At 39.6% G+C, this 23,264-nt stretch overlaps 1 protein-coding gene across 1 annotated transcript; it reads right to left on the bottom strand.

Annotated features, from left to right (window-relative positions):
• Positions 1-5,785: 5,785 nt before the first annotated feature.
• Positions 5,786-21,950, bottom strand: LOC115358681 (myosin heavy chain, fast skeletal muscle-like). The gene is made up of 39 exons (XM_030050647.1): positions 21,747-21,950; positions 21,480-21,623; positions 21,219-21,375; positions 21,098-21,125; positions 20,897-21,008; positions 20,721-20,813; positions 20,393-20,456; positions 20,214-20,312; positions 20,007-20,110; positions 19,166-19,304; positions 18,728-18,846; positions 18,472-18,621; positions 18,221-18,391; positions 17,814-18,120; positions 17,540-17,613; positions 16,932-17,019; positions 16,652-16,769; positions 16,425-16,548; positions 16,190-16,326; positions 15,330-15,585; positions 14,997-15,239; positions 14,728-14,904; positions 14,400-14,545; positions 14,206-14,296; positions 13,104-13,493; positions 12,872-12,998; positions 12,625-12,743; positions 12,299-12,495; positions 12,014-12,197; positions 11,765-11,930; positions 11,338-11,462; positions 10,843-11,151; positions 10,555-10,758; positions 10,332-10,457; positions 8,128-8,298; positions 7,229-7,333; positions 6,508-6,603; positions 6,111-6,242; positions 5,786-5,897 (listed from the first exon to the last, which is right to left on the bottom strand). The coding sequence occupies exons 1-39, from the start codon at positions 21,948-21,950 to the stop codon at positions 5,877-5,879; spliced, it is 5,817 nt and encodes a 1,938-aa protein (XP_029906507.1). The 3' UTR covers positions 5,786-5,876.
• Between the last annotated feature and the right edge of the window lie 1,314 nt (positions 21,951-23,264).

The raw sequence follows: 23,264 nt of genomic DNA, 5'->3' as shown, positions 1-23,264 counted from the left end.
AACAGTTTTTCTGTTGAAAGTAATGGTACAGTGTTAAAGGAAAAGTGTTCTGTTTCTTATCTTGGATGTGAATTGGACCAGTGTATGTCTGGTGAGACTATGGCCCACACTGTCATTGGGAAGGTCCATTCAAAGGCAAAATATTTGGCAATACCATGAGGATAGTGGCTCTATCAGTAGTCCAATGCCACTATATTTACACCTGCATAACTTGGTATAGTGGTATACCTAAAAAAAAAAACAAAAGATAAACTTCAAAAAGCCAGAATAAATCAATGAGGGTCATCCTTATTCTCAGTCCACGTACACCCACTGGTCTGAACCATTTTAAGGAGCGTAATTGGCTCCCTGTGGAGGGAGAGTTCAACAGTTAAAACTTCTTATCTTTTTTTTAAGCATGGTCCAAATTATTTTTCAGATATTTTCAGTTTGTTTGGGATTCCCATGGCCTGAGTGCAAGAGCTAGTGTATGTAACGTGAAGCAAACCAATCTTAAAAGTAAAGGCATGGAGAAAAACACTCTATACAGGGGTGGAGGAATGGAACAAAATCCCAAATGAAATTAAATCTGCTCATGTTTTGAACAGTTGAAGAAATGGATGCTGAACAAATTATCATGACGAAACATCCAGCTCTTGGTATTCAGGCCAGGTCACCCCCGTGTGGGTTTTATTTATCCTAATTTTGTGCTGTTTTTCCTCATTTATTCATTTATGTGTATTAGGGTAAAATATGAGTTATCTGTTGCAGTTTCTCACTATTACTTATTAATTCCTGCCTGCCTCCCTGCCATGAATTTCAAGGACCACAGCGGAAATAAATCATGCAACTTTATTATGATATCCTGACTAATTTTAGTGTACTGTATGCACATTTGTGTACTGTACTTTTAATGAGTCAAATATGTATTCCCAGTGCTTTAAGTCACGGCATGCAGTGAAGGGGACCTCACCCAACTGGCTGACCACCAGGCAGCACTCAGCTCCCCTACAAAAAATTAAAACAACCATCAAGCAGCGATACAATAAAAACAGCAGTAATATGAGCGGATTAACCCAAGGCAGCCTGGGAGCCAGTGTTGCATGCTGACTGTCAAACTAGTCCCCTTTATATACACTGCAGTGGTTTGCAAATTGGAAGATTGGTTAGTGGGTGGAGCTGCTACTTCACCACACCTACGCACTGGGATTGCAATCAGGGGCAGGTCAGGAGTGAGAGTCCTTCAGAGGTTATTTCAGAAATTTATTAAGGACCAAATTCCTTGCCACACTGAGCCAGCGAGTCAGCTGTCAACTAGAGCTCTTTTATCTCCTCTGGTACTGTCATGTGAGTGTGCCAATAGACACTGCAAATAATAACAACACAATAACAATAAAACTCCAATGTAGTATTTTGAAGTTACTGACTCTGACATACTCAAATGAAATGTCACAAACCTAGGGAGATAATGAGAAAATGGGTGGGCCATCATGAATATGCAATCAAACAGACTGGTAAATGTGAGGGGTGAAGGTAATGAACAAAAAAGCCATCACTAGAAGAATGCACTCAGTCTAGGTCTCTGCCTGTGTTATCTCCTGTTTTCCAAACTACAGCTTACCCTATGTGGTGAGCAAAACTTTGGCCAATTGCTTTGTCCAGCTCTTTTCAAATTACAAATTACTGTATGACTCAAGTATAGAAAAGAAAATATAGAATAGCATAGACAAATATACTGTAAACCTCCCAGGGCCTCTTGAGTTCAGCTGTTTCCAAAAGAGCTCAAATTAAAATGGCAATACAAATACACACACAACCCACTCAGTGATGGTTGATTGACATGTCATTTCTTACAGTCACGAAGCATCAGGCAGTTTAACCCATGCTTGCTGACAGATTCAGATCAGCCTCTGATACTTTTTACAGTGTTCTTCTGTGTGTGCTCTGTGTTCTGCTGACTTTCTTTGTCAACAGTGTGTTATATAAAATCATCCACATCTGGGATTTTTTTCACCTGCAGAACAAGCACGACCATAAGAGGATTAAAAAAAACAAAAAAACAAAAAAACCCAAGCTAGACAGTGAATGAAGTGACGGAGCAGCCAACTAACCAAGTATGTAAAGATAGAGAGAAACAGAGAGCAGCGGTCGGTCGAGCGAGCTAGACAGTGAGTGGAGAGAGAGAGTAGAGGGAGCTAAAACAAACGTTTTTCAATTCAGCTCACTTCAACTATGATGACACAGTCATAACGGTGCACAAAAAATTAACCTGATATACAGAGTAGTTTGGAGATTAGGTGCGAACAGACAGACAGACAGAAAGACACACACACACACACACACACACCTGATCAAATGCGTGATCCTCTCAAGGCTGCCACCAAGTCAGGATGAGAAAGCATCTATGAATCCAGAATGATTTGAAAACTGTGATTAGATTTTAACATTTAACACTATGTAATTACCATTTATCATTTCAATAGCAAATTGCTATATGTTATTTGAGGTGAAAATCCTCATCACTTGTACTGCAAAACAAGATGTGTTGAACAAGAGCATGGTATTTCTCCAAAAAAACCTGAATCCTCATACCTTGTGAATGTGTCCTTAACATCGTACAGTGGTTTGGCCAACCAATGGATGACTGTATTAAAAGCACAATTCACCCAAAAATAAACATCTTCCTCCACTCAACTCAACACTGCGGTGGCTCAGCTGGTAGAGCTGAAGTCCTTACGCCAGTAGCCTGGGTTCAAATCCAGCCCGGGCCATTTGATGCAGGTCATTCCCTCATCCCCTGCCTTTCCTGTCTCTCTATTTGTCACTATCAAACAAAAGCAGAACTGCCAGAAAATAACCATGCTAATAAAGGAGCTCAACTAGTGGACCGCCAAAGCACAAATACATAATACATAACTTACGTACAAATAAGTGATTTCAGCTACATCTCCTTGTCGGAATGACAGAAAAATTATTAGAGTTGTTAAATGATTGCCTATGTCTGATGCAAACAGTGATTAAAACAGTCAAATATGCAGTTCTATGGAGGAGGATAAACAACCTTGAGGGCACATAAGTGAAGCGATAAGAAGTAATCACAGATGACACTGTTTGCTGTGGTCATTTGACTGTTACAGCAAAAAATGGCGATTACGGTTTTTTGCTATGGTGACAATGCAAGTCAGCAGAGCTGTAAAGTGTGTTACACTTGCATGAGAACTGTGCAGACACATTGTGCTGCTGATGGAGGATCTGAGGGGCGTAAAAAAGGTATTGCCATCTCAGCTGGCAGCCCAGTTTTGGGCAATCTAAAAAAAAAATGTTGCCGGTCGGAAATTTACAATACCAAACCTCCGATGAGGGGCGAGGCTGTGTGGTACGATGTCATTCATTTTCACTGCATTTAAATTTATCAGTTAATTTTTGCTACTTCCACCGTTAAGCCTGCACCTTAAATGACAAATGACAAATTTTTTGTTTAAATAAAATGGTATAGTGATGGATGATAAAAAAAAAAATCAGTTGTTATTTTAATCAAATCATTTCTGGATGTCACCATCATTGTTTTTTAATCCTCATGTATAGTTAATACATAATTTAATTTTTGTTACGTCTACTTCTTCATGGATACCGTGGCACATGAATTTCTGAACTTAAGTCAGATTTCTGCCTGATGGTGACCCTATGTTGTATATAATCTTGGTTTATGTGGGCAATCTTTAGAAATATTAAACAGTGCAATGTGTACAGTGCTTTATGATCTACAGTGATTTTTCCTTGTAATGTCTAGGCTGGTACTTTGAGAAACCCTAAATAGGATGATTCATTAAGTGCCATGATTTGTCCATTCACGTTAAAAAGGATCGATGCACAAGAAAAGTGGAGCTGCTGGAAAGTCTCCAGCTTGCTTTCGAGTCTGGTTATATAATTGCTCAGGAATTTCAGCCTACATCCCACCTGCTCCAAACTGGATTTAAACAACAAAAACAACAAAAACTGTTTTACAAGAAAGCTGAAATTCTCAGTTAAATCTTCAATATTTTTAAAGCACGTTCCTTTTGTCTCACAGCGCCCTGTTGGCATCCAGAGCGAACAGGTGGTGTCACAGTGATCTGTGTCTCCAGGTCTGAGACAGACACTTGTGTTGTCTCGAGGGCGCAGATGTATTTTTAAATCAGGTCTTTTAATGGTCTTGTTCTACTGTGTGTTCTGACAGATGAACTGAAGACAAGGCTAACCTTGCAGCCTGACCTTCCCCTAAGTCAAGTGTTTGTTCCCCATATGCCTTAAGGACAGGATCATGTTATATGATGTGTAGTACTTTGCATTCTTTCCTTGTTGTAAGATGATACTGATCTGGCAAAGATTAACAGAGGGCATTAAGGAACTAAACTCTAAGGACTTCACACGTTACAAAATAGGCAAATATATTCAATAAAAATGTGAAACTTGATCTCTTATCCCCGTGAGTTCATATTAGGAAGAAATACAAATATAGCTGTCTCCTCAGCAATGTTCTCAGCACTCTGCCATTTATCACATTGCCTCAAGCCTTATTGTGGAACAACCTTTGATATAAAATTGTCACCCTCTCGCCTTTGGTGGCCTTAGCCTCTCTCCAGCAGAGACTGATGAACTAGAAACTTTTACTATTACATATCACCTGTAAATATCTATAATGGCTCCATTTCTACAGGTAAAATGTCATAAATAAGTAGTGATGCTTATGTTCCATTGTCTTCATTGTTTTGAAGAAAAACTCTCAGCTCACTCTTTGCAGCTACAGTTGCCAGTTTTGCATTGCCTGTGTTACAGTAAATTGTACGTTGACTTAGTTCATGCCGGACGAATATTATTTTGTTATTTTAAAAGATTAAGTGGGGAAAAAAATAGCTAATTAACAGGGCAGAAGGGTTAACCCTTCTCCGAGTTTTCATTTCTATGATGAGTTGTGAAAAGAAGCAACATGGGCATCATGATTTACAATATCCAGCACACTGGGTTCGCCTGAAGAAGTTATTTTGGTTACCTTCTAGCATCAATTTGGTCAGAAATAATTTGCATGATTTTTCTATACTGCTACTTCTCTTCATGAGACCACACAGTAGTATTCTGCATCATAATGGAGTTCAATTACTTTTTAACACCCGCCTCGAAGATGAATACACAGCCAATAATGGGCGTATGATAAATTTGAGGGTGTGGTAACATAAAGCAGCGCTCTCCCTGTGTGTTACGGTGCTCTGCTGCTTCTATTTTCATCCCAGACCCCCTATGTAGGCTATGTTGAACTCTGTCAACAGGGTGCAACACGGCCTACATACAGGGGTATACGTTGAAGCACATATACAAGCTGTCAGGTCACAAGACTGCCAGTACCATTATCACCACTACTGAAAGATTTGCAGTTATCGTAACCCCAAGAACTTTTCGCGACAGCAGGCATCAGTTCACAAGGTTATTTTGAATGTGAAACTGCACACAGTCAACATTCAGACAAAAATGTGTTTGGTTCCTGTACCATGATTTAATAGCAATAATGATGAACTATCTGATTTCTAACATTGGAGTTTGGCTTAAATTAAAAAAAAAAAAAAAGTTGTTTGCAGTTGTCTACAGTTGTCCTATATAGTCTGTAATAAGGAATTAATGGAAACATTGAGTGGCTTCAGCATGCAGGCTTGACTCAAATTGTTTGCAGCAGGCTTTTACACTATATATTTTAATGAATTCAATTGCATGATGTGGAATTAATGTGTCATGTTTTGACTTTTACATTAAAAACACCCAACAACTCATTGCTTGCAGATTTATTTCTTGTTGCACACTAGAAGACAATTCCACAAGAAAAAATCATATTGTATGATTTCTTGACTGTCTCAGCTAGACCGTGATGCTCACTCTTCAGCCTCCTTTCCCTTTAAACGAAGACAAAAGAGACACAAGTCAGTGGTTAAGAATACATTTATATGGAGCACTGAAATTTTATAATTCCTGGTATCATCATGTATGAATCATCATGCACTTATCAACTGTCAAAACGTCTGTACAGATGCTGTCATCATCACTATCTTCCTTACTATTATTGTGAGTAAAAAATAGTTAATGAAAAGAATTGTATATTAATGTACCCTGACAATGTCACGGCTTTTGGCTCTCAGCTTGTTGACTTGGGACTCGGCGATGTCAGCGCGCTCCTGAGCTTCCTCCATTTCATGCTGAACCTTCCTGTACCTGGACAGGTGAGTGTTGGCCTGCTCCTCCTGGTAATTAGAGCACAGTAGTGTGTGTGTGAGCCATCTTACACGTTGTGGAGATGAAAACAAAAGGACCAAAATCACACTGTACCATGTTATAAGTCCTCTGATGGTAAAAAAAAAAAATAATAATATATATATATATATATATATATATATATATATATATATATATATATATACACACACACATCTTGTTGGGTGTGTTACTTGTCTATAATACATCAGTCCAGTGATGACCTTGTTAGATATATACAGTAGGGACACTCACAGCATCCTCAGCCTGTCGCTTGTAGGACTTCACTTTCAGCTGCAGCTTGTCAACCAGATCCTGCAGTCTGGTGATATTCTTCTTGTCTTCCTCAGCCTACAGGTGGCATGCAGCATAATATTTTTGAATAATCATCTCTCCACCTTTTATGTAACATCTTCAGATTCCATTAACAGCATTGTGCCACAGTTTAGCCTCTACTGGAACAATGGCAAGAGCGACTAAGCCAATTTTTCACTTTAAGTAGCTGCAAAATTGCTTGAGGGGCTCGCGCAACAGTGCAAATCCCTCTTCACTCAACAAATTGTCGTCTCTGCCAATCACGTCGCCTGTCAGGACGGTATAGGCATGCACAAGTTTCTCATCTCTCCACTTAGTCACAGTGAAAACGTATAAAATAGCACTGTAAATGTCACACATGAAGTATGCTCATAACATATACATAGCTACAGATATTTATAGCCGCTATGGCACCATGGTTATTTTTAGCTCTCTCCTGCCTCATGTCTTCAGTATGTCTGCTGTTGAGGCTTTACACATATGGTGATTCATGCCCTCTAGGGGTTTGAAACACATTCTACATATAGGATTCCTTCCACCAAATTATACTACCTTTAAAAAATTAAATATGACTGTGATAACAGACAGTCCATCCCCTTCAAATGAAATATTTTAACACATAATGTTAGATTTACACTATTTCTTTCCCCTCTGTTTGTACCTGGTAAGTCAGCTCCTTCATTCTGCGTTCGTACTTGCGGATGCCCTTCACTGCCTCAGCACCGCGTCTCTGTTCAGCCTCAACCTCAGATTCCAGCTCTCGAACCTTGGACACAAGATTTCCAGATTTTAACAGTTAACAGGGTTTGGGTTATGTTGCAACAGAGCAGTGATAAGATAAGGTGAAACTGACCATGTGGGCAAATTGTGCCGCTGTACCAGAAAATAGATACAAGAAACAGACCAAGGCAGTTGAAATTCAAAGAGTAAGCATAAGCAAAAGATTAACATCCTGTAAATATATACAGTTGCAAACACTGCAACATGATGAGTGGAATATAAGAATGAAAAGTATGAGGAAAATTACAGCACTAGGGTGTACTTGGAGAAAATAGGTATAAAAATATCTGTAAGAATGCAACATGCAACACAGTATACAAGTATACGAGCATATGAAAAATCAGGTGCACAAACGAGCAGTGTATATAAAATGAGCTGACATGACTTATGGTCACTTTATGTGTACACATTGTACTTTTATTCATTTTACTGATTTGGTTTTAAATGTCTATAAAATTGTCTGTACTTTTATTTATCTTATTTTATATGTATGTATTTTTTAAACTTTCCTTTTCCTTTACTTTTGTCTGCAAAGCAATTTGAATAGCCTCTGTATATGACAAGGTGCTATATAAATAAAATAGTCTTGCCTTAACACATCCACATAAGGCCATTCATATGTACAGAAAATGTCCAGGCCTGTATACATGTATTGCAAAAAACATACTCATCTACTGAATGTATCCTCTATAGATTAACTTAAGCTAAACAAATTGCCAGTTTGGATACTGCATATAGGTTACTGTAATTCAGAGGATGTAATTTATATAGACCACATACCCTGGCCTCCAGTTTCTGGAGCTGCTTCTTGCCTCCCTTCAGAGCGAGGCTCTCAGCCTCATCCAGACGGTGCTGCAGGTCCTTGACTGTGACCTCCAGGTTCTTCTTCATCCTCTCCAAATGAGCGCTGGTGTCCTGCTCCTTCTTCAACTCTTCAGCCATCATGGCAGCCTATGCATGTATTTATTACAGAGGAATAATAACTGTCATTGAAAACATCATAGCACTGAAACGGCGCTTGCTAAAATTGTCAGCGACCTCAGACTGAACTATGATGAAAATAAGGTCTCAATTCTTATCCTCTTAGACCTTAGCGCTGCGTTTGATACGATTGACCATGACATCTTAATCAATCGCCTAGAAAAACTGGTTGGTCTTTCTGACTGTGTGTTACACTGGTTTAAAACTTACATCAAAGGGAGAAAGTTTTATGTCAGACTGGGAGATCATGTGTCTGGGGAACAGGACAACTGCTATGGAGTTCCACAAGGGAGCTGCCTTGGTCCATTACTTTTCTCACTATACATGCTGCCACTCGGTGACATCATCAGAAAACACAATATATGTTTTCATAGTTATGCAGACGACACACAACTGTATATTTCTGCCGAACCAAATGATGCTACAGCGATAAATTCCATCACTACCTGTCTCATGGCAGTGAACAAATGGATGAGCGATAACTTCTTAAAGTTAAATGAAGACAAAACAGAGATCCTGTTAGTTGGCCCCAAAACAAAAAGAGAGATGCTGTCCATTAACTTGGGGAAACTGGCTGCCAGGATTAAATCTGAGGTTACAAGTCTTGGCATTGTATTGGATCCAGATCTTAGTTTCAAGTCTCACATTAATAAGGTGACGAGGACATCATTCTTCCACCTTAGAAACATCGCTAAAGTGCGACCATTTATAAATCAAAAAGATGCTGAAAAACTAATACATGCTTTCATCTCAAGCAGACTTGACTACTGTAACGTACTTTTTACCGGCCTCCCAAAGAAAACTACTGACAGACTTCAGCTCATCCAAAACTCTGCTGCTCGCTTATTAACCAGAACCAGGAAGAGAGAGCATATTAGTCCGGTCTTAGCTGCCCTACACTGGCTCCCTGTAACATTTAGAGTTGACTTTAAGGTTCTCCTACTTGTATACAAAGCACTTCATGGGCTGGGACCGAGCTACATTGCCAACTCCCTTATCGGCTATGCACCCCAAAGAACACTGCGATCGTCTGCTGCTGGCTTATTGGTTCCCTACAACAGTCAAAAGAAAATTGGAGATGCCGCCTTTATTACTTACGCCCCCAAGCTTTGGAACACACTACCTTTAGACATCAGGGAAGCCAGCTCACTAGACATCTTTAAAAGAAGATTAAAGACCCACCTTTTCGCTCTAGCCTTTAACTAGCTCCTATTTTATTCCGCACTGTTGTCTTTTATTGTTTTATTTGCATCTTTTCTTTTATTTCAAATTTTATTTCAATTTTTAGCCTTTTCTTTTTAATTCCACCCTGTGCTGTGTTTTATTCTTTTTAATGTTTTATTTAATGTGTTTTCAAATGTTCTTCTTTTTATTGTGAAGCACTTTGAGCTGCAGTTCTTGTATGAAAGGTGCTATACAAATAAAGTTTTATTATTATTATTATTATTGTCAGAATGATTTGATGTAATATTTAAGCAACCCAATCTAGATCTTGATATGCTTGTCCAAACCCAACAGGGTCCTGTCGGGTTTGGACAGTCTCAGGTTTCAGGTTGCATTTTCCCTGCTGTTTTTAATTTTGAACAGATGTATGCGGTCTTAAGGCATTCAGTGATGAAAGAATTTACAAAGTGGCATTTAAACTTAATTTTGGATTGAGGTTTTGGATGAATGTGACTAATTTCAGTACATCTTTTGTCATCTGAAGACAGCAGGTGCTACATACTCTAAAGTTAAGTTAGCCTAGAGATACATTCCTACAGCAGACCTACAAATGTCCATTTTTGTGGACACTCTGGGTGGTGGTGATCAGGTTCTAGTCAGCTTCAGACAGAATTTTCTCAGGTATCCATTGTGTCAGGTTCAACATTTCATTCTTGAGTTGCATTTGAACAAAATTTACTCAGTCACTGTCAAGTTCAAATATCAGGTCCGATTGAAGCTTAATTAGTAACCAAAGGGAGGATCCAACATAGAAAAGAGAGTTAGAAATATGGGCTCACATCAGTGATGGCCTTCTTGGCCTTCTCCTCAGCATTTCTTGCTTCCTGGACGGCATCTTCCACTTCACCTTGGAGTTGGATAAGGTCAGCCTCTAACTTCTTTTTAGTATTTATAAGGTTTGTATTCTAGAAGAAAAACACAGTGAGGGCTTGACTTGACATTTCCAAAAGTATATTGTATCTCCACAGTCCTCATTATTTGAACAAGATGCAGTATTAATACCTGGGAGTGCAGCAGCCCCACACGCTCACTGGCGTCAACCAGCTCCTGTTCAGCCACTTTGCGGCTTCTCTCTGTCTGCTCCAGGGCAGCTCTCAGCTCCTCAATTTCAGCTGTCATCAGGTTGTTCCTGCGCTCCACCATGGCAACCTGCTCTCTCATGTCCGCTTCACTTCTTAGGGCATCATCAAGGTGCAGTTGGGCATCCTAAATTGAGCACAGTATGAAATGTATGTAAGGATGTATGTTTGACCCCCTCCAGATGTATTTGTGATGCTCACTTATATGTACCTTCAGTTGTCCCTGGACATTTCGCAGCTGTTTCTGGGCCTCAGCGGCCTGACGGTTGGCATGACTCAGCTGAATCTCCATCTCATTGAGGTCTCCCTCCATCTTCTTCTTGATTCTCAGGGCATCATTCCTGCTCCTGATCTCTGCATCCAAAGTGGTCTGCATGGACTCAATCACTCTCTGACTGTTCCTCTTGATCTGCTCTATCTCCTCATCCTTCTCTGCAATTTTCCTCTCAATTTCACCTTTGACTTGGGTGAGTTCCAGCTGAACACGGAGAATCTTGGATTCTTCGTGCTCAAGTGTTGCCTATGAATGAAAAGTAGAGAGAATTATACTCTAACTAAGATAACAAATAACAGTGGTAGCATTCTAATCATTACATTGGTTCAGTCTTTGCTTATGTTGGTTGTATTTCCAATTAACAAAGTTATCTAAAAAAAATCACTGGTTCCTCTTCTGTGGCTTTCTCTGTTATTATCATGTTTTGAATACCTCTGCTTCCTCTAGAGCCGTTTGGATTTCTGCCTTCTCACTCTCTACTGTCTTTTTCCCTTTTTCCAACTCATGGATGGTCTTTCCTGATTCGCCAATATGTTCGGTTAGATCACAGATCTCCTCTGTTGAGAGAATTAAAACATTTCAGAAAACAATAGTTCAAGATAAAGACTTTGTCTTGAAGTAAACAGTAAAACCTTAGGATTTCAGGAAATAGTATTATCTAATGGAATAAATACAAGTGCTTATATGTAGTAGTCATAAAACTGTATTATAGAAGCATTATAATTACAACTACAAAAATTCTATAGTATAAATTTAGATGAAATATCTTTCTCAATTTCTGTAGTAAGAAAAGGCTAAGCAATGGAAGCCTAAATATCTCAGTTTTCAGGACTATTTGGCTTTGGTTGATTTCCCATACGTTGCAGATTCTTGTTCTCTCTCTTCAAGGTCTCCAGGTGGTCCAGAGCTTCTTCATATGAGTTCTTCATCTTGAACAGCTCAGTGCTGAGGGAACGAGCCTCTTTCTGAGCTCCCTCCAGCTCTGCCTGGCTCTCCTCATATTTCTGCTTCCATTCTGCAAGAACCTGAAATCATAATGAAAGAACATGTATCTCATCTCTGTCTAAGGTCTTCATCTCAGTGCTAGAGGCTTAAATCAAAGCCTGACCTTGTCAAAGTTCCTTTGCTTCTTGTCAAGGTTAGCAGCCAGAGCGTTAGCTCTCTCCACATCGATCATCAGGTCCTCTACTTCACCCTGAAGTCTCTGTTTTGTCTTTTCCAGAGAGGCACATTTTGCGTTCACAGCCTCAATTGATTCCTCTGCATCCTGGAGGCGCTGAGCAAGCTTCTTCCTGTAAAGTTTTAAATTAGAGTGTTGACGCATTTTGAATAAAAGTACTTTCTTCTTCCTAAATAATACTATTTCTGTATATACTAATATTTGCATCAGTACTTTGCTTCCTCAAGCTCCTCAGTGCGCTGGATAGCATCAGTTTCATATTTACTCCTCCACTGAGCCACCTCGCTGTTGGCCCTGGACATTCCTCGCTGCAGCTCGCTCTTGGCCTCCTGCTCCTCCTCATACTGCTCTCTGAGCAGGTCACAGTCATGACGAGCTGCTTGAACGGCGTGAGCCAGGGAATTCTTGGCCTAATAACAAAATAATAGAAAACATAAAATCTAACTCAATGGACAATTTTCTACATAACATTCCTCACTCTTAAGAAAGAACGTAGGGCCTCTCTTGTTCCTCAAAATCAGAAGAAAATAATACAGTACCTTGACTTCTTCCTCAAGGTGTCTCTTAAGCTCCTCGATCTGCTGAATGTAAACTTGTTTGCTCCTTGTCAGCTGGGAAACGAGAGACTCTTTTTCCTCCAACTGACGACTGACTTCCACTGTTGGGAGTGAACAAAAAAAAAATAACACTTAATTTTGGTAAATTACTGATTTTTGATCAATTCTATGTTACTGTTTTCTGAACCACTGCATTTTTTTACCTGCTGCTCTTACATTTTACACTTACCATTTTCAGTCAGCAGTCTAGATCTTTGAACATTCATGTCATTGAACTGGCGCATATGCTCCTCACTCTTGGCCTTTAATTCACCTATTTGATCTTCAAGGGTACGACACATTTTCTCCAGGTTGCCCTGCACACAAAAATGAGTGCATTTATTGTGGTCATGCTGTTACTATATGTCAAAGTGAAACAGATAATCAGTGTTATTTTTGGGGAAAAAAAAATTAAAGTTTACTTTTGATTTGGCAATAGCCTCCATATTGCTGCTGAGGTCATCGATCTCCATCTTATATTCACTTTTTTCTTTCTCCAGCTTCTGTTTGACACGCTGAAGGTTGTCTATCTGTTCTCCCAGTTCGGCCACACTGTCAGCCTGCTTCTTGCGGAGAGCTGCTGCAGTGGCCTCATGCTGCAGGGTGGACTCTTCCAGGTCACGGCGCAGCTTCTGGAACTCAGCCTCGCGCTTCTTGTTCATCTCAATCTGAACAGACGTCGCTCCACCTGCTTCCTCAAGCCTCTCACTGATCTCCTCAAGTTCCCTGGAGAGATCAGACCTCTGCTTCTCCACCTTGGCCCGAGCTGCACGCTCAGCTTCAATCTCCTCCTCCAGCTCCTCAATACGGGCCTGTGATGCAAAAATGATTATGGCAATGCTAACATATGCTGTTTGCCAAGTGCCAAACCTCATATTTTATATGACCATGATAAATGATGTAGATTTAGTCAAAATATTCATTTGAACTGTCAGTATATTACAGCTGTTTTGGGTTTCTGGGCAATCTCTGAAAGTTATTTCAATTATGATAATAATGATTTTTTTGTTTGTTTTCTAACAACTGGCATAAACCAGTATTTCCCCCAATGTTATTCTTATCAAAGTAGAAAAGTCTCTAAAGTGTCTTTACATCATACAGTAGGACACTAAAAATATCCACTGAAACCCTAAAAGTAACAGGTGGATTAGTGGCTCAAGGCAGGGTAAAATGTTAGGGGGAACATTGGCTTTCACACACTGAACTTCAAGAGTCCGACTGTCCAAATCAAATTTTAAAAGATTTAATTTTCAACACATTCTCATTCCAAGGTTGTAAAAGGCTGTAACTTTGTCACGCCCCTTTCGCATCTGATTCTGGACCAAAAAGGTCCAAGGTTTGATTTTACAATGTTAATGAGTATAAAATAAAAGTGCTCCTGAATTCAGTTCCCGATATAGGTAAATGAATCAAATGAAGTATGAGATTTAATTATAATACATACATATGGTACTGTACATTTTTCATCTCTGTCTCTGGAGAGTGGATTTGCAAATACTTCCCTAAAGGCCAGACATCTGTTACCTGCAGTTCCTTTATTTTCTTGTGGAGCTGAATGCCAAGTGTCTGTTCATCTTCTATCTTGCTCAGGAGCTGGCTGGTCTCAAAGTCCTTCCTTTTTTATTGCAAATAAAATCCGATATGTTACACATGTACACCATAAATGTAGAAAATGTGAAGAAACTAGATTAGGATGCCATCAATTAATGATCACATACTTTTTGAGTTTCTCATCGGACTGCTGCTTGTCATTCTCCAGATCCATTATGGATTCATGGGCCAGTTTCAAGTCTCCTTCAAGCTTTCTTTTGGCTCGCTCAAGGTCCATCCGAAGCTTTCTCTCTTGCTCCAAGGAACCCTCAATCTGACAAATTTCAGTAATATGTAACATAGGGGAAAATTTACACATAGTAAACAATGTCTGAGTTTCATTTAGATTTTTGAGCAGTGTCCCTCTAGATAAGAACATCTGCTAAATGTCTGAATTGTAAATTGTTCATCAAGTCCACTTTTACTTGCAACTGAAAAAAATATGCAATGTCTCACATCATCAACTTGCTGCTCCAGCTTGGTCTTGGCCTTGGTCAGAGTGTTGACTTTGTCTTCCTCTGCCTGAAGATCATCAAGGATCTGCTGGTGGGTCTCTTGAAGGGCTTTCTTCTCCTTAGTCAGCTTGGCAATGGTCTCATCTTGAGAAGCCATTTCTTCAATCAAATTTTTTACCTAAAAACATTTTTTTTAATTATTATTTAATTATCAATTTGTGTGAATTTACAAAAGACACAGTTGAGAAAATTAATTTTAAGAAGTAAAACCTTGTTCTCAGTGGCATGTTTTTCCTTCTCCACTTTGGCCAAGGTGAGCTCCAAGTCATCAATGTCTTTCTTCAGCTCAGAGCACTCATCCTCCAGCTTCCTCTTCTTTGCAGTCAGCTCAGCATTGATCTCCTCTTCATCCTCCAGTCTCTCGGACGCCTCTTTGAGTTTGGCCTCAAGCTGGATCTTGCTCTTAATGAGCCCCTCACACCTTTCCTCTGCATCAGCCAAGTTCTCACCTTCCTTTAGTAGTAATGACAGAAAATAAAGGCATTTAGAGCTATTTTTAAATATCTCATCAGTGAAAAAATCATCTTGCTCAGATTAACTTACAGACTGAATTTGGAGCTGCAAATCATTCTTTTCCTGTAGGAGAGTAACCATCTTCTCCTCCAGTTCTTTCTTCTTGGCCAAAGCCTTTGCTAGTTCCTCCTTTGTTTTTTCAAAGTCTTCTTTCATTTGAGCCATCTCCTTTTCAGTCTCTGCACTCTTGAGAAGAGGCTTGATTCTGAAGTACAGCTTCATCCATGGCCACGTTTTGACATTCATGAATGAGCGGATGTTGTACTGAATAGAATAAATCGCCTCCCTGGTGGAAAAACACAAAAGAAAATATCTGAGACACGTTCTTCAATGGGTCTGTTATTAGGTTAACTGTAACTCTGGTGAAATTGGTTGGTCGTACTGTGTATTAATACTTGAAATGAAATTCAAGTAATACTTGAACCCCAGAATGCACCCACAGATCTTCCCAACCTCATTTCAGCCTCAGACCACTGCGCTTTCTAAGTAAACTACAGGCTGCCTGAACCCTTACAGAGGACACCTGGCCCCAGCTCTTATTTCACTGTTTTGGGGTTGGTGTTTAACTAAGTCCATGGTCTTCCCTCTGTCAGACCACTAGTGCCTCTGTCAAGACTTGGTCAGACATGTCAGACAGTTCACAAAACAACAACAGGTTTCCACAATGCTCCACAGTTAATCTCCTAAAATTTCACAGCTTCACACATCAGTGTCACTCATGGCCCAGCATCCTGCCCTCCATGGAGGGCACAGTGCAAACCAAACTGGCTAGGACCCTAATATTAGAAGAGACTGATCTATCTATATCCAACCTTATTTTGTGTTGTTTTGTTTTTTATGAGACACAGTCTATTTGCAGCTTACAAAAGAGAGTAAAATATGAGAGTTACCTCCTCTCCATCATCTTGACAAATTCTGTTCTCATGAGGAAACCTCTGCAGAGAGCCTGTGTCATGGTCACCAGCTCAACCAACTTCTCATCTCTCATCTCCTCCAGCATCCCCAGTAGACCAGCCTTGAAGAACACCTGTTTACCGATTGGATGGTATTGACCTAATCAGCACTGATTTAATTTAACATAGTAATTTAATTATTTCGTGATTATACTTAACTGTGTTGCTTTACCTTGGTGTGGCCAAACTTGTACTGTGATTTGTCCACATCGATTGACCCCAGCAGTTTCTCTGAGGCTTTCTTGTTGTCGATAAAGTGACCCTCAGGGATGACACTAGCATTCAACACTTTGTATCTAAGGATTGTAAGAGGGATGGACTTTACTTCAATCAGATAATTATGAAACCATATAGGTGTGGTGATATACAGTTTGTTGATATGTGGACAGTAAGAGCTACCTCTGCTTGAAGTCACCATAGAGGATTCTGCTGGGGAAACCCTTTCTGCAGATCCTGATACCTTCCAGTACACCATTACACCTCAGCTGGTGGATGACCAGGAAGTTCTCCATGAGACCTTAAATTTAAAAAAAAAGATAGAATCCAAAAGTCCTGCACAAACCACTGATTTTACTCACTTAAAAGAGCGCTATGTGCTAAATAAGTGCTAAATAAAACACCGTATATTTCTATCAGCTATATTGATAGATTACAATTTATTTTGTTCTTCAGGACATACCTGGTGTTTTTGATTCATTGGGAATCAAGCAGCGCACAAAATGTGGATGAGTGCTCCTTAAGTTGGTCATCAACTTGCCCAGGTTTTCCTGTTACAGGTAAAATGTGACATGTTTATAATTTCCATTATGGTTATTATTGACATCAGAGCTCAGCATCCTAAACATTTCATAGAAATCAAAATATTTATTTTCCATTCACCCCATCATCTGAGATGATGCATGCACCGTTTCCCAATTTCCTCTTACATTTGCTTTTGCAAAAATGTGCAAAAAATCTGTGTGATTAATAAAATATGCATACAGCTCTTAATTTTGGTTTAGATCACTGTATTTTCATTAGTGTTCTTAGCTGGAGAGGGCTTTCCCCAAGCATTTTCATTTCCATAACATTATGACCATTATGCACATTTCCCACCTTGGTCGATATAAAAAAGGATATTTAAAAATAAACAAACAAATAAATAAATAAAAAATAAGAAGAAACTTAAGAAAAGTTAATCAAGTTTTATGAGGCAGGTTTTGTAAAGACTGACAGATACTGATGATTCGAGTGATGAGAAGATTATTTACAAGCGATCAGAAGAAAATAGATGAAACTAAAAATCACCCTGAAGAGAGCTGACACCGTCTGAAATGAACCACCCTTCTTCTTTCCGCCACCCTTCTTTCCACCTTTTGCATCTGAAAAATGCATGTACAGTTATATTTTCAACAGCAAATAAATAATTTCCATGTAAGATCTTTGTGTAGAAGCTAAGTATTTTGCATACTATAAAATATTTGTTGTGGTTTTACTGAAATTACCATTATATAGTCTATGGTGCTAAGTTCTTTTCACGTAGTTTAGCACTCATAATTGCCAAGTTATACAAAACCTCTACCTTCTGCAGAGGCATGGGCAGCAAACAGCATGGACAGCAGCTTCAGTGAAGACTTCTGGTACAGCTGGACGACAGAATCGTTCAGAGGATCCTTGTTCTTATCCAGCCAGCCTGTGACATTGTAATCCACAGTGCCAGCATAGTGTACCAGAGCAAAGTGAGCCTCAGCTTTGCCTTTGGCAGGCTTTGGCTTCTGGAAGGGTGCAGACTTGCCAAGATGCTGATCATTGAGTTTGTTCTTGAAGGTCATGTCTGTTGCCTTGGGGAACATGCACTCCTCTTCAAGGATGGAGAAGATGCCCATTGGCTGTTAATGATAACACAAAAAATAACTTCTTTATTGATGTACTTTGGATGCGGGTAATGATTAATTCTGTCATAGCCGCTAAATATGTCTTGTGCAGTACCTTCTCAATCAGCTCAATGCAGGCAGCCAGATCCATACCAAAGTCAATGAACTCCCACTCAATTCCCTCCTTCTTGTACTCCTCTTGCTCCAGGACAAACATGTGGTGGTTGAAAAACTGTTGCAGTTTCTCGTTGGTGAAGTTGATGCACAGCTGCTCCAAGCTGTTGAACTTGAAAAAAGAAGAAGCAGTGCAAATGTCTGTGCTTGCTCACTCTGAATGAACTTAATGACTTTGTGTAGTTTACTTACGTCAAAGATTTCAAAGCCAGCAATGTCCAGCACACCGATGAAAAAGCTTCTGGGCTGCTTCGTGTCCAGCATCTCATTGATTCTTATGACCATCCACAAGAACATTTTCTCATAGACGGCCTTGCACAGAGCCATGGTTGCATTATGCACCTAGATTCAGAGAGTTCAGCTGAGTTGTGGTTATACAACACTGGAAGTATTTTTAATGTTCAGTTATTGTTTTGTTTCCTTTCATTAACGTTTTTGTTTCAATTACCTGTGGCACGGTTTGACCTTTTGTCACCATTTCATTGCCGACCTTGACTCTTGGATAACATAAAGCCTTGAGCATATCAGCAGAATTAAGGCCCATGAGGTATGCGATTTTATCAGCCTCTGATGAAAAGAGAAATGATAAATCCGCCCAAATCACTGATTTGTTCTTGGTGTAAGCAGATGATAAGCAGTTATCAAATATGAGAATGCATTATCTATCTATCTACCTATCTATCTACCTATCTATCTATCTTTTTTTTTTTTTTTTACAGTGCAATAATTTTAAATTGTTTCTGTGGTAATATGTACAGTTGTACAGCTCTCACTGCTTTTGCAGGGTAGTCTGGGCTCTACTCGGTGTAGTGGAAGATAAACATTTCAGAGTTTGGCTACACAGTCAGCATAGCCACACTACAAGGCATTTGAATCTAGTATTTACCCTCAGTGCCATCAGGCTCGGCCTGCTCTTCACGTTGTTTCTGCTTGAACTTCATGTTGCCATGATGCATCACAGCTCCAGTCAGCTTGTAGATGCTTACCTTCTCTTCTGCATTGAATCCCAGGATGTCAATGGCAGTCTGAGGAAGAAATGAACAAAAATCCCTGATTTCTCAAATTTACAATACTTGTTTATCATTAAACTTACAGTTGGTAAATAAAAGACAAATAAGGCTTTAAAATGACAGCTGGACGTTACCAATAACTCACATAAGGCTATGCTGACATTTGAGAAGCCCCAAAGTGAATACTACAAAAATACTGGACTCCTTTAATAGTTAATGTTGACAATTTTGGATGCCCGATAATGGAGTTTTTCCAGATATCCGATATGCCGATATTTTCCAGTTCTTTTTGCCGATGCCGATAAAATATATATGCGCATATTTTTTTCCACCTAATGTCAGAGAACATCAAGTCTCTCATGCAGTGGAATTAATTATTATGCCTGCTCTTACTGTGAAATGCCCACTAGTAGATGCAGACACATTTTTCTCTTTTTCAAAATGTACACATTCCTCTGGGCAAAACACGAAAACTACTTCAGCTTAGGTTATGTAAAACATGCCATATTTATTTTATATCACATTTTCTTTCAAATAAAACTGTGAAATCCTGACAATGGCCACAACCAGGACAGATTTGACCTATTTCACATATCGACTTATCGTATCGGCAGAAATCTTCATTTTGGGCCAATATTTGTAAAGCAAATATCTGCAGATACCAATGTCGTGCAGATTTTATCATGCATCCCTAAATTTTACAGAGTTTCTACTTACATCAGTGGCAATGAACTCCTCAACATCATTGATGCTCTTGACTGTGATTTCACCCTGACTGATCATGGGATAGTCGTAGGGGTTTGTGGAGATCAGAAGAGTATCTGAAAGATATTTATTACAATGCAATGTATATACAGAGACAGTTGTGGCACAGATTTGTTGCAAAAAAACAAAACAATAACGCAGTTTTATAAACTCGCTCACCTAGTAGCTCTGGTTTGTGGCCAGTCATCAGCTGGTAGAAGATGTGGTAGCTTCTTTCAGCAGACAGCTGGAACGTCACTCTAGACTTCTCCAGCAGATCTACAAACAAAAACACTGAGTGTGTATACAGTATGTCCACAAATAAAACCTTTCTGGATAAATATACACTGGAAGCTTACATGTTTCAATATCAGCTGAAGCCAACTTTCCAGTCGATCCAAAATGGATTCTGATGAATTTACCCTAAGAGAAAATTCAAAAGTCAATATAGACCATGCTTGTGGCTTCATCTATTTTCATGTGCAATCTTTTTACTATTATCTGTTTAACTACAAGGCAAAATTGTTGTTGTTTGCACTTGCAGCACTATATAGTGCAGTATTGAATCATTTTCAAAACTGCTCTACATACTGTTGTGCAAAGATAAACATAAAAAGGGTGTACTACCTGACATCTTAAAAATGCCAAATGTTTTTAAGCAGCAGCATTTTTTGAAGTAAAACTTACAAAGCGGGAGGAGTTGTCGTTCCTCACAGTCTTGGCATTACCATAGGCCTCAAGCAGTGGATTGGCTGCAATGATCTGATCCTCCAGTGAACCCTTAAGATGAAACAACACATGTTTATAGATAGATAGATAGATAGATAGATAGGTAGACAGACACACATTTATGACATGTTTACCTGCATTTTTCCAGGAACTGGCTCTGCTTTCTTTCCTCCAGCCACTGCGATTGTCGCAAAGTACTGGATGACACGTTTGGTGTTCACAGTCTTCCCTGCACCGGATTCTCCACTAAAAAAGGATTTTAGGACACATGCATTGGTTTCAATCATACAAAGCTCTTATTACCCCCCTAAACACTATTTTTAGAATAGACTTACGTAATCAGGATAGACTGGTTCTCTCGATCTGTTGATGAAAGAGGAACATGTGAAAATATATTGTATTACTGCACTGAGCTTTCAGTATTACAGCAGTAAAAGTGTCTAAATTTATGCTTACCTTGGAGCATGAACTGATAGGCGTTGTCAGAGATGGAGAAGATGTGTGGTGGGGCCTCAATCCTCTTTTTGCCTCTGTACCCTGTTACAACTTGAGCGTCATACACAGGAAGCCACTTGTAGGGGTTCACGGTGACGCAGAACAACCCGGAGTAGGTCTGTAGAGACACACACAGTTGTTACTCCTTCTTATTCAACCCTTTACTGTCATGTGAGGTTTGATCTACTGATGTACTGGACCGACGTTTCAGTTCAGACTCACGTAGATCATCCATGCTGCATAGCGCTCTTTGAGGTTATACAGCACAGCAGGCTCGCTGAGGTGGGTCATCATGGCCATATCCTCAATCTTATCAAACTTTGGAGGATTCATGGGATGGATGTCATCCTCCTTCACAGTGAGGCTCTGCACAAACACACAAATGATTTAGCTGTAGCAGTGTGTAGCAGCATTACTAAATAAACCCTGAGGATTTAAGCAGTGCCTTGATCACATGAGGCACCTTTTCGTTAATAGCTGCCCACATACCTTCCCATTCAGAGTCTCCACGGTGGCTTTACCACCTTCTCTCTTGATGAGCTTCCCCTTGAGGTACATCTCAGTGGGTTCAGCCACAAAGTAAGCTGTTTTAGCATCAAATGGGGTGTTTTGGGCCTCTATCCTCTCCCTCTCTGGTTTCCGGAGGAAGACGGCCGCCGGGCCAAAACACTCCATATCTGGATCGCCACTCATGGCAACTCTGTTCCAGGTAAAATGACGACAAAATAGTTATTTAAGGGAAGACGATTTCCTATTCTAGATTAATCTTTATGGTTCCTCTTCATGAACATGCAAAATTACAGATATGTGTTTCTTTAACAGTTTTAACAAATGCCTGACTTCCTACAAAAACAAATTTGCAAAGTAAAAAGTAATTCGATTAAATACTTCCACACCATTATCTGGATACCAAAATTCATTTGTATAATTGTTATGTTTCATAAGCAGATGCATGCGTATTATTTACCTTTTTTGATGCCAACTGATGCAATTCTTGTGCTTATACTTTCAAGGGAAAAAAAATGATTAGAAATGCAACAACTAGACAACTAGACAACAACTAGAATCATTAAATTGCTAAATTATCGATGTTCAATGGGTGATCAACTGAAAGTCAGTGACCAGTGAAGAAGGATGACAGCTTTCTCACCTGTGCTGGTAGCCCGTCAGTCCAAAGCTTCTGTGAAGCCTGTGGGTGCTCCTTTTATACTGCCGCCCCAGCAGGAGTGGCCATCCTGTTAAGGCCATTGAGCTCATCTTGGATGAACTTTTGGTCATGGATGTCTGCCTCATCTCATCACCAGTACTGACCTCACCTTCTACTGTAGCGTGAAAACAAAGATTAAACGAAACCCTAGACCCAAAATTGAGCATGGGTGAAACATTATGGAGATGCTCGGGAAGACATTCAAATATCTCACGGGCTTGCCATGCACTGCTTTGTTTTGCTTGGGGGAATAAGAGATACCAAAGCATTGCTTAAAATCTGTATGTAATCCAAAGAAAAAAAATGCTTTACATGTTTAAGCTTTTCATGTGCATGCAAACATGAGAGCATATCATGGTATCAAACTGAACTCGAGCACAGACATTGTTTGAAGTATCTCTTGAGCTAAGGGACAAGTGTTTAGCTGAAGCTAATTTAAGAGTCCATTATGGTCCATTATGCTCTTGTGCTTTCTTTCCCTCCAGAAGAAAGATGACACTAAAGATGGTGTGTTAAAGTATTCTCTTGTGGTGTGATTAGGTTGCAATAAAAGGCGATATTCAATATGTTTGGCCTTTCTTTATGGTCTTATTAGGACTTAAAACAAATATAGCGTCCAGCTCGCTCATGCCCAAGTTCTTACTATTGCAATTGTTGACAAATGTGTTGAGCCCCCCTGTTATTTACATATCAGATGTTTTTTAGCATCCTGTTACTAAGCATCTCAGAAAAAATTCAAGGCTGTACATCTAGTTGTTTGCAGTTCAGACTCTCAGTATTGTGACAAGCTTGGCGAGGAC

This window comes from Myripristis murdjan, chromosome 5, assembly GCF_902150065.1.
Source record: "Myripristis murdjan chromosome 5, fMyrMur1.1, whole genome shotgun sequence".
Classification (NCBI taxonomy): Eukaryota; Metazoa; Chordata; class Actinopteri; order Holocentriformes; family Holocentridae; genus Myripristis; species Myripristis murdjan.
This window is presented reverse-complemented; position numbering and strand designations above follow the sequence as displayed.

What these genes read in the sequence shown, in the direction of transcription:
- LOC115358681 (XM_030050647.1), bottom strand. Translation starts at nt 21,950, where the DNA reads ATGAGTGGCGATCCAGATATGGAGTGTTTTGGCCCGGCGGCCGTCTTC. An exon ending in TGCCCATGCCTCTGCAGAAG is followed by an intron (nt 17,614 to 17,813) that starts GTAGAGGTTTTG and finishes TGCATTTTTCAG; the next exon opens with ATGCAAAAGGTGGAAAGAAG. An exon ending in AGCGACAGGCTGAGGATGCT is followed by an intron (nt 6,243 to 6,507) that starts GTGAGTGTCCCT and finishes TCTAATTACCAG; the next exon opens with GAGGAGCAGGCCAACACTCA.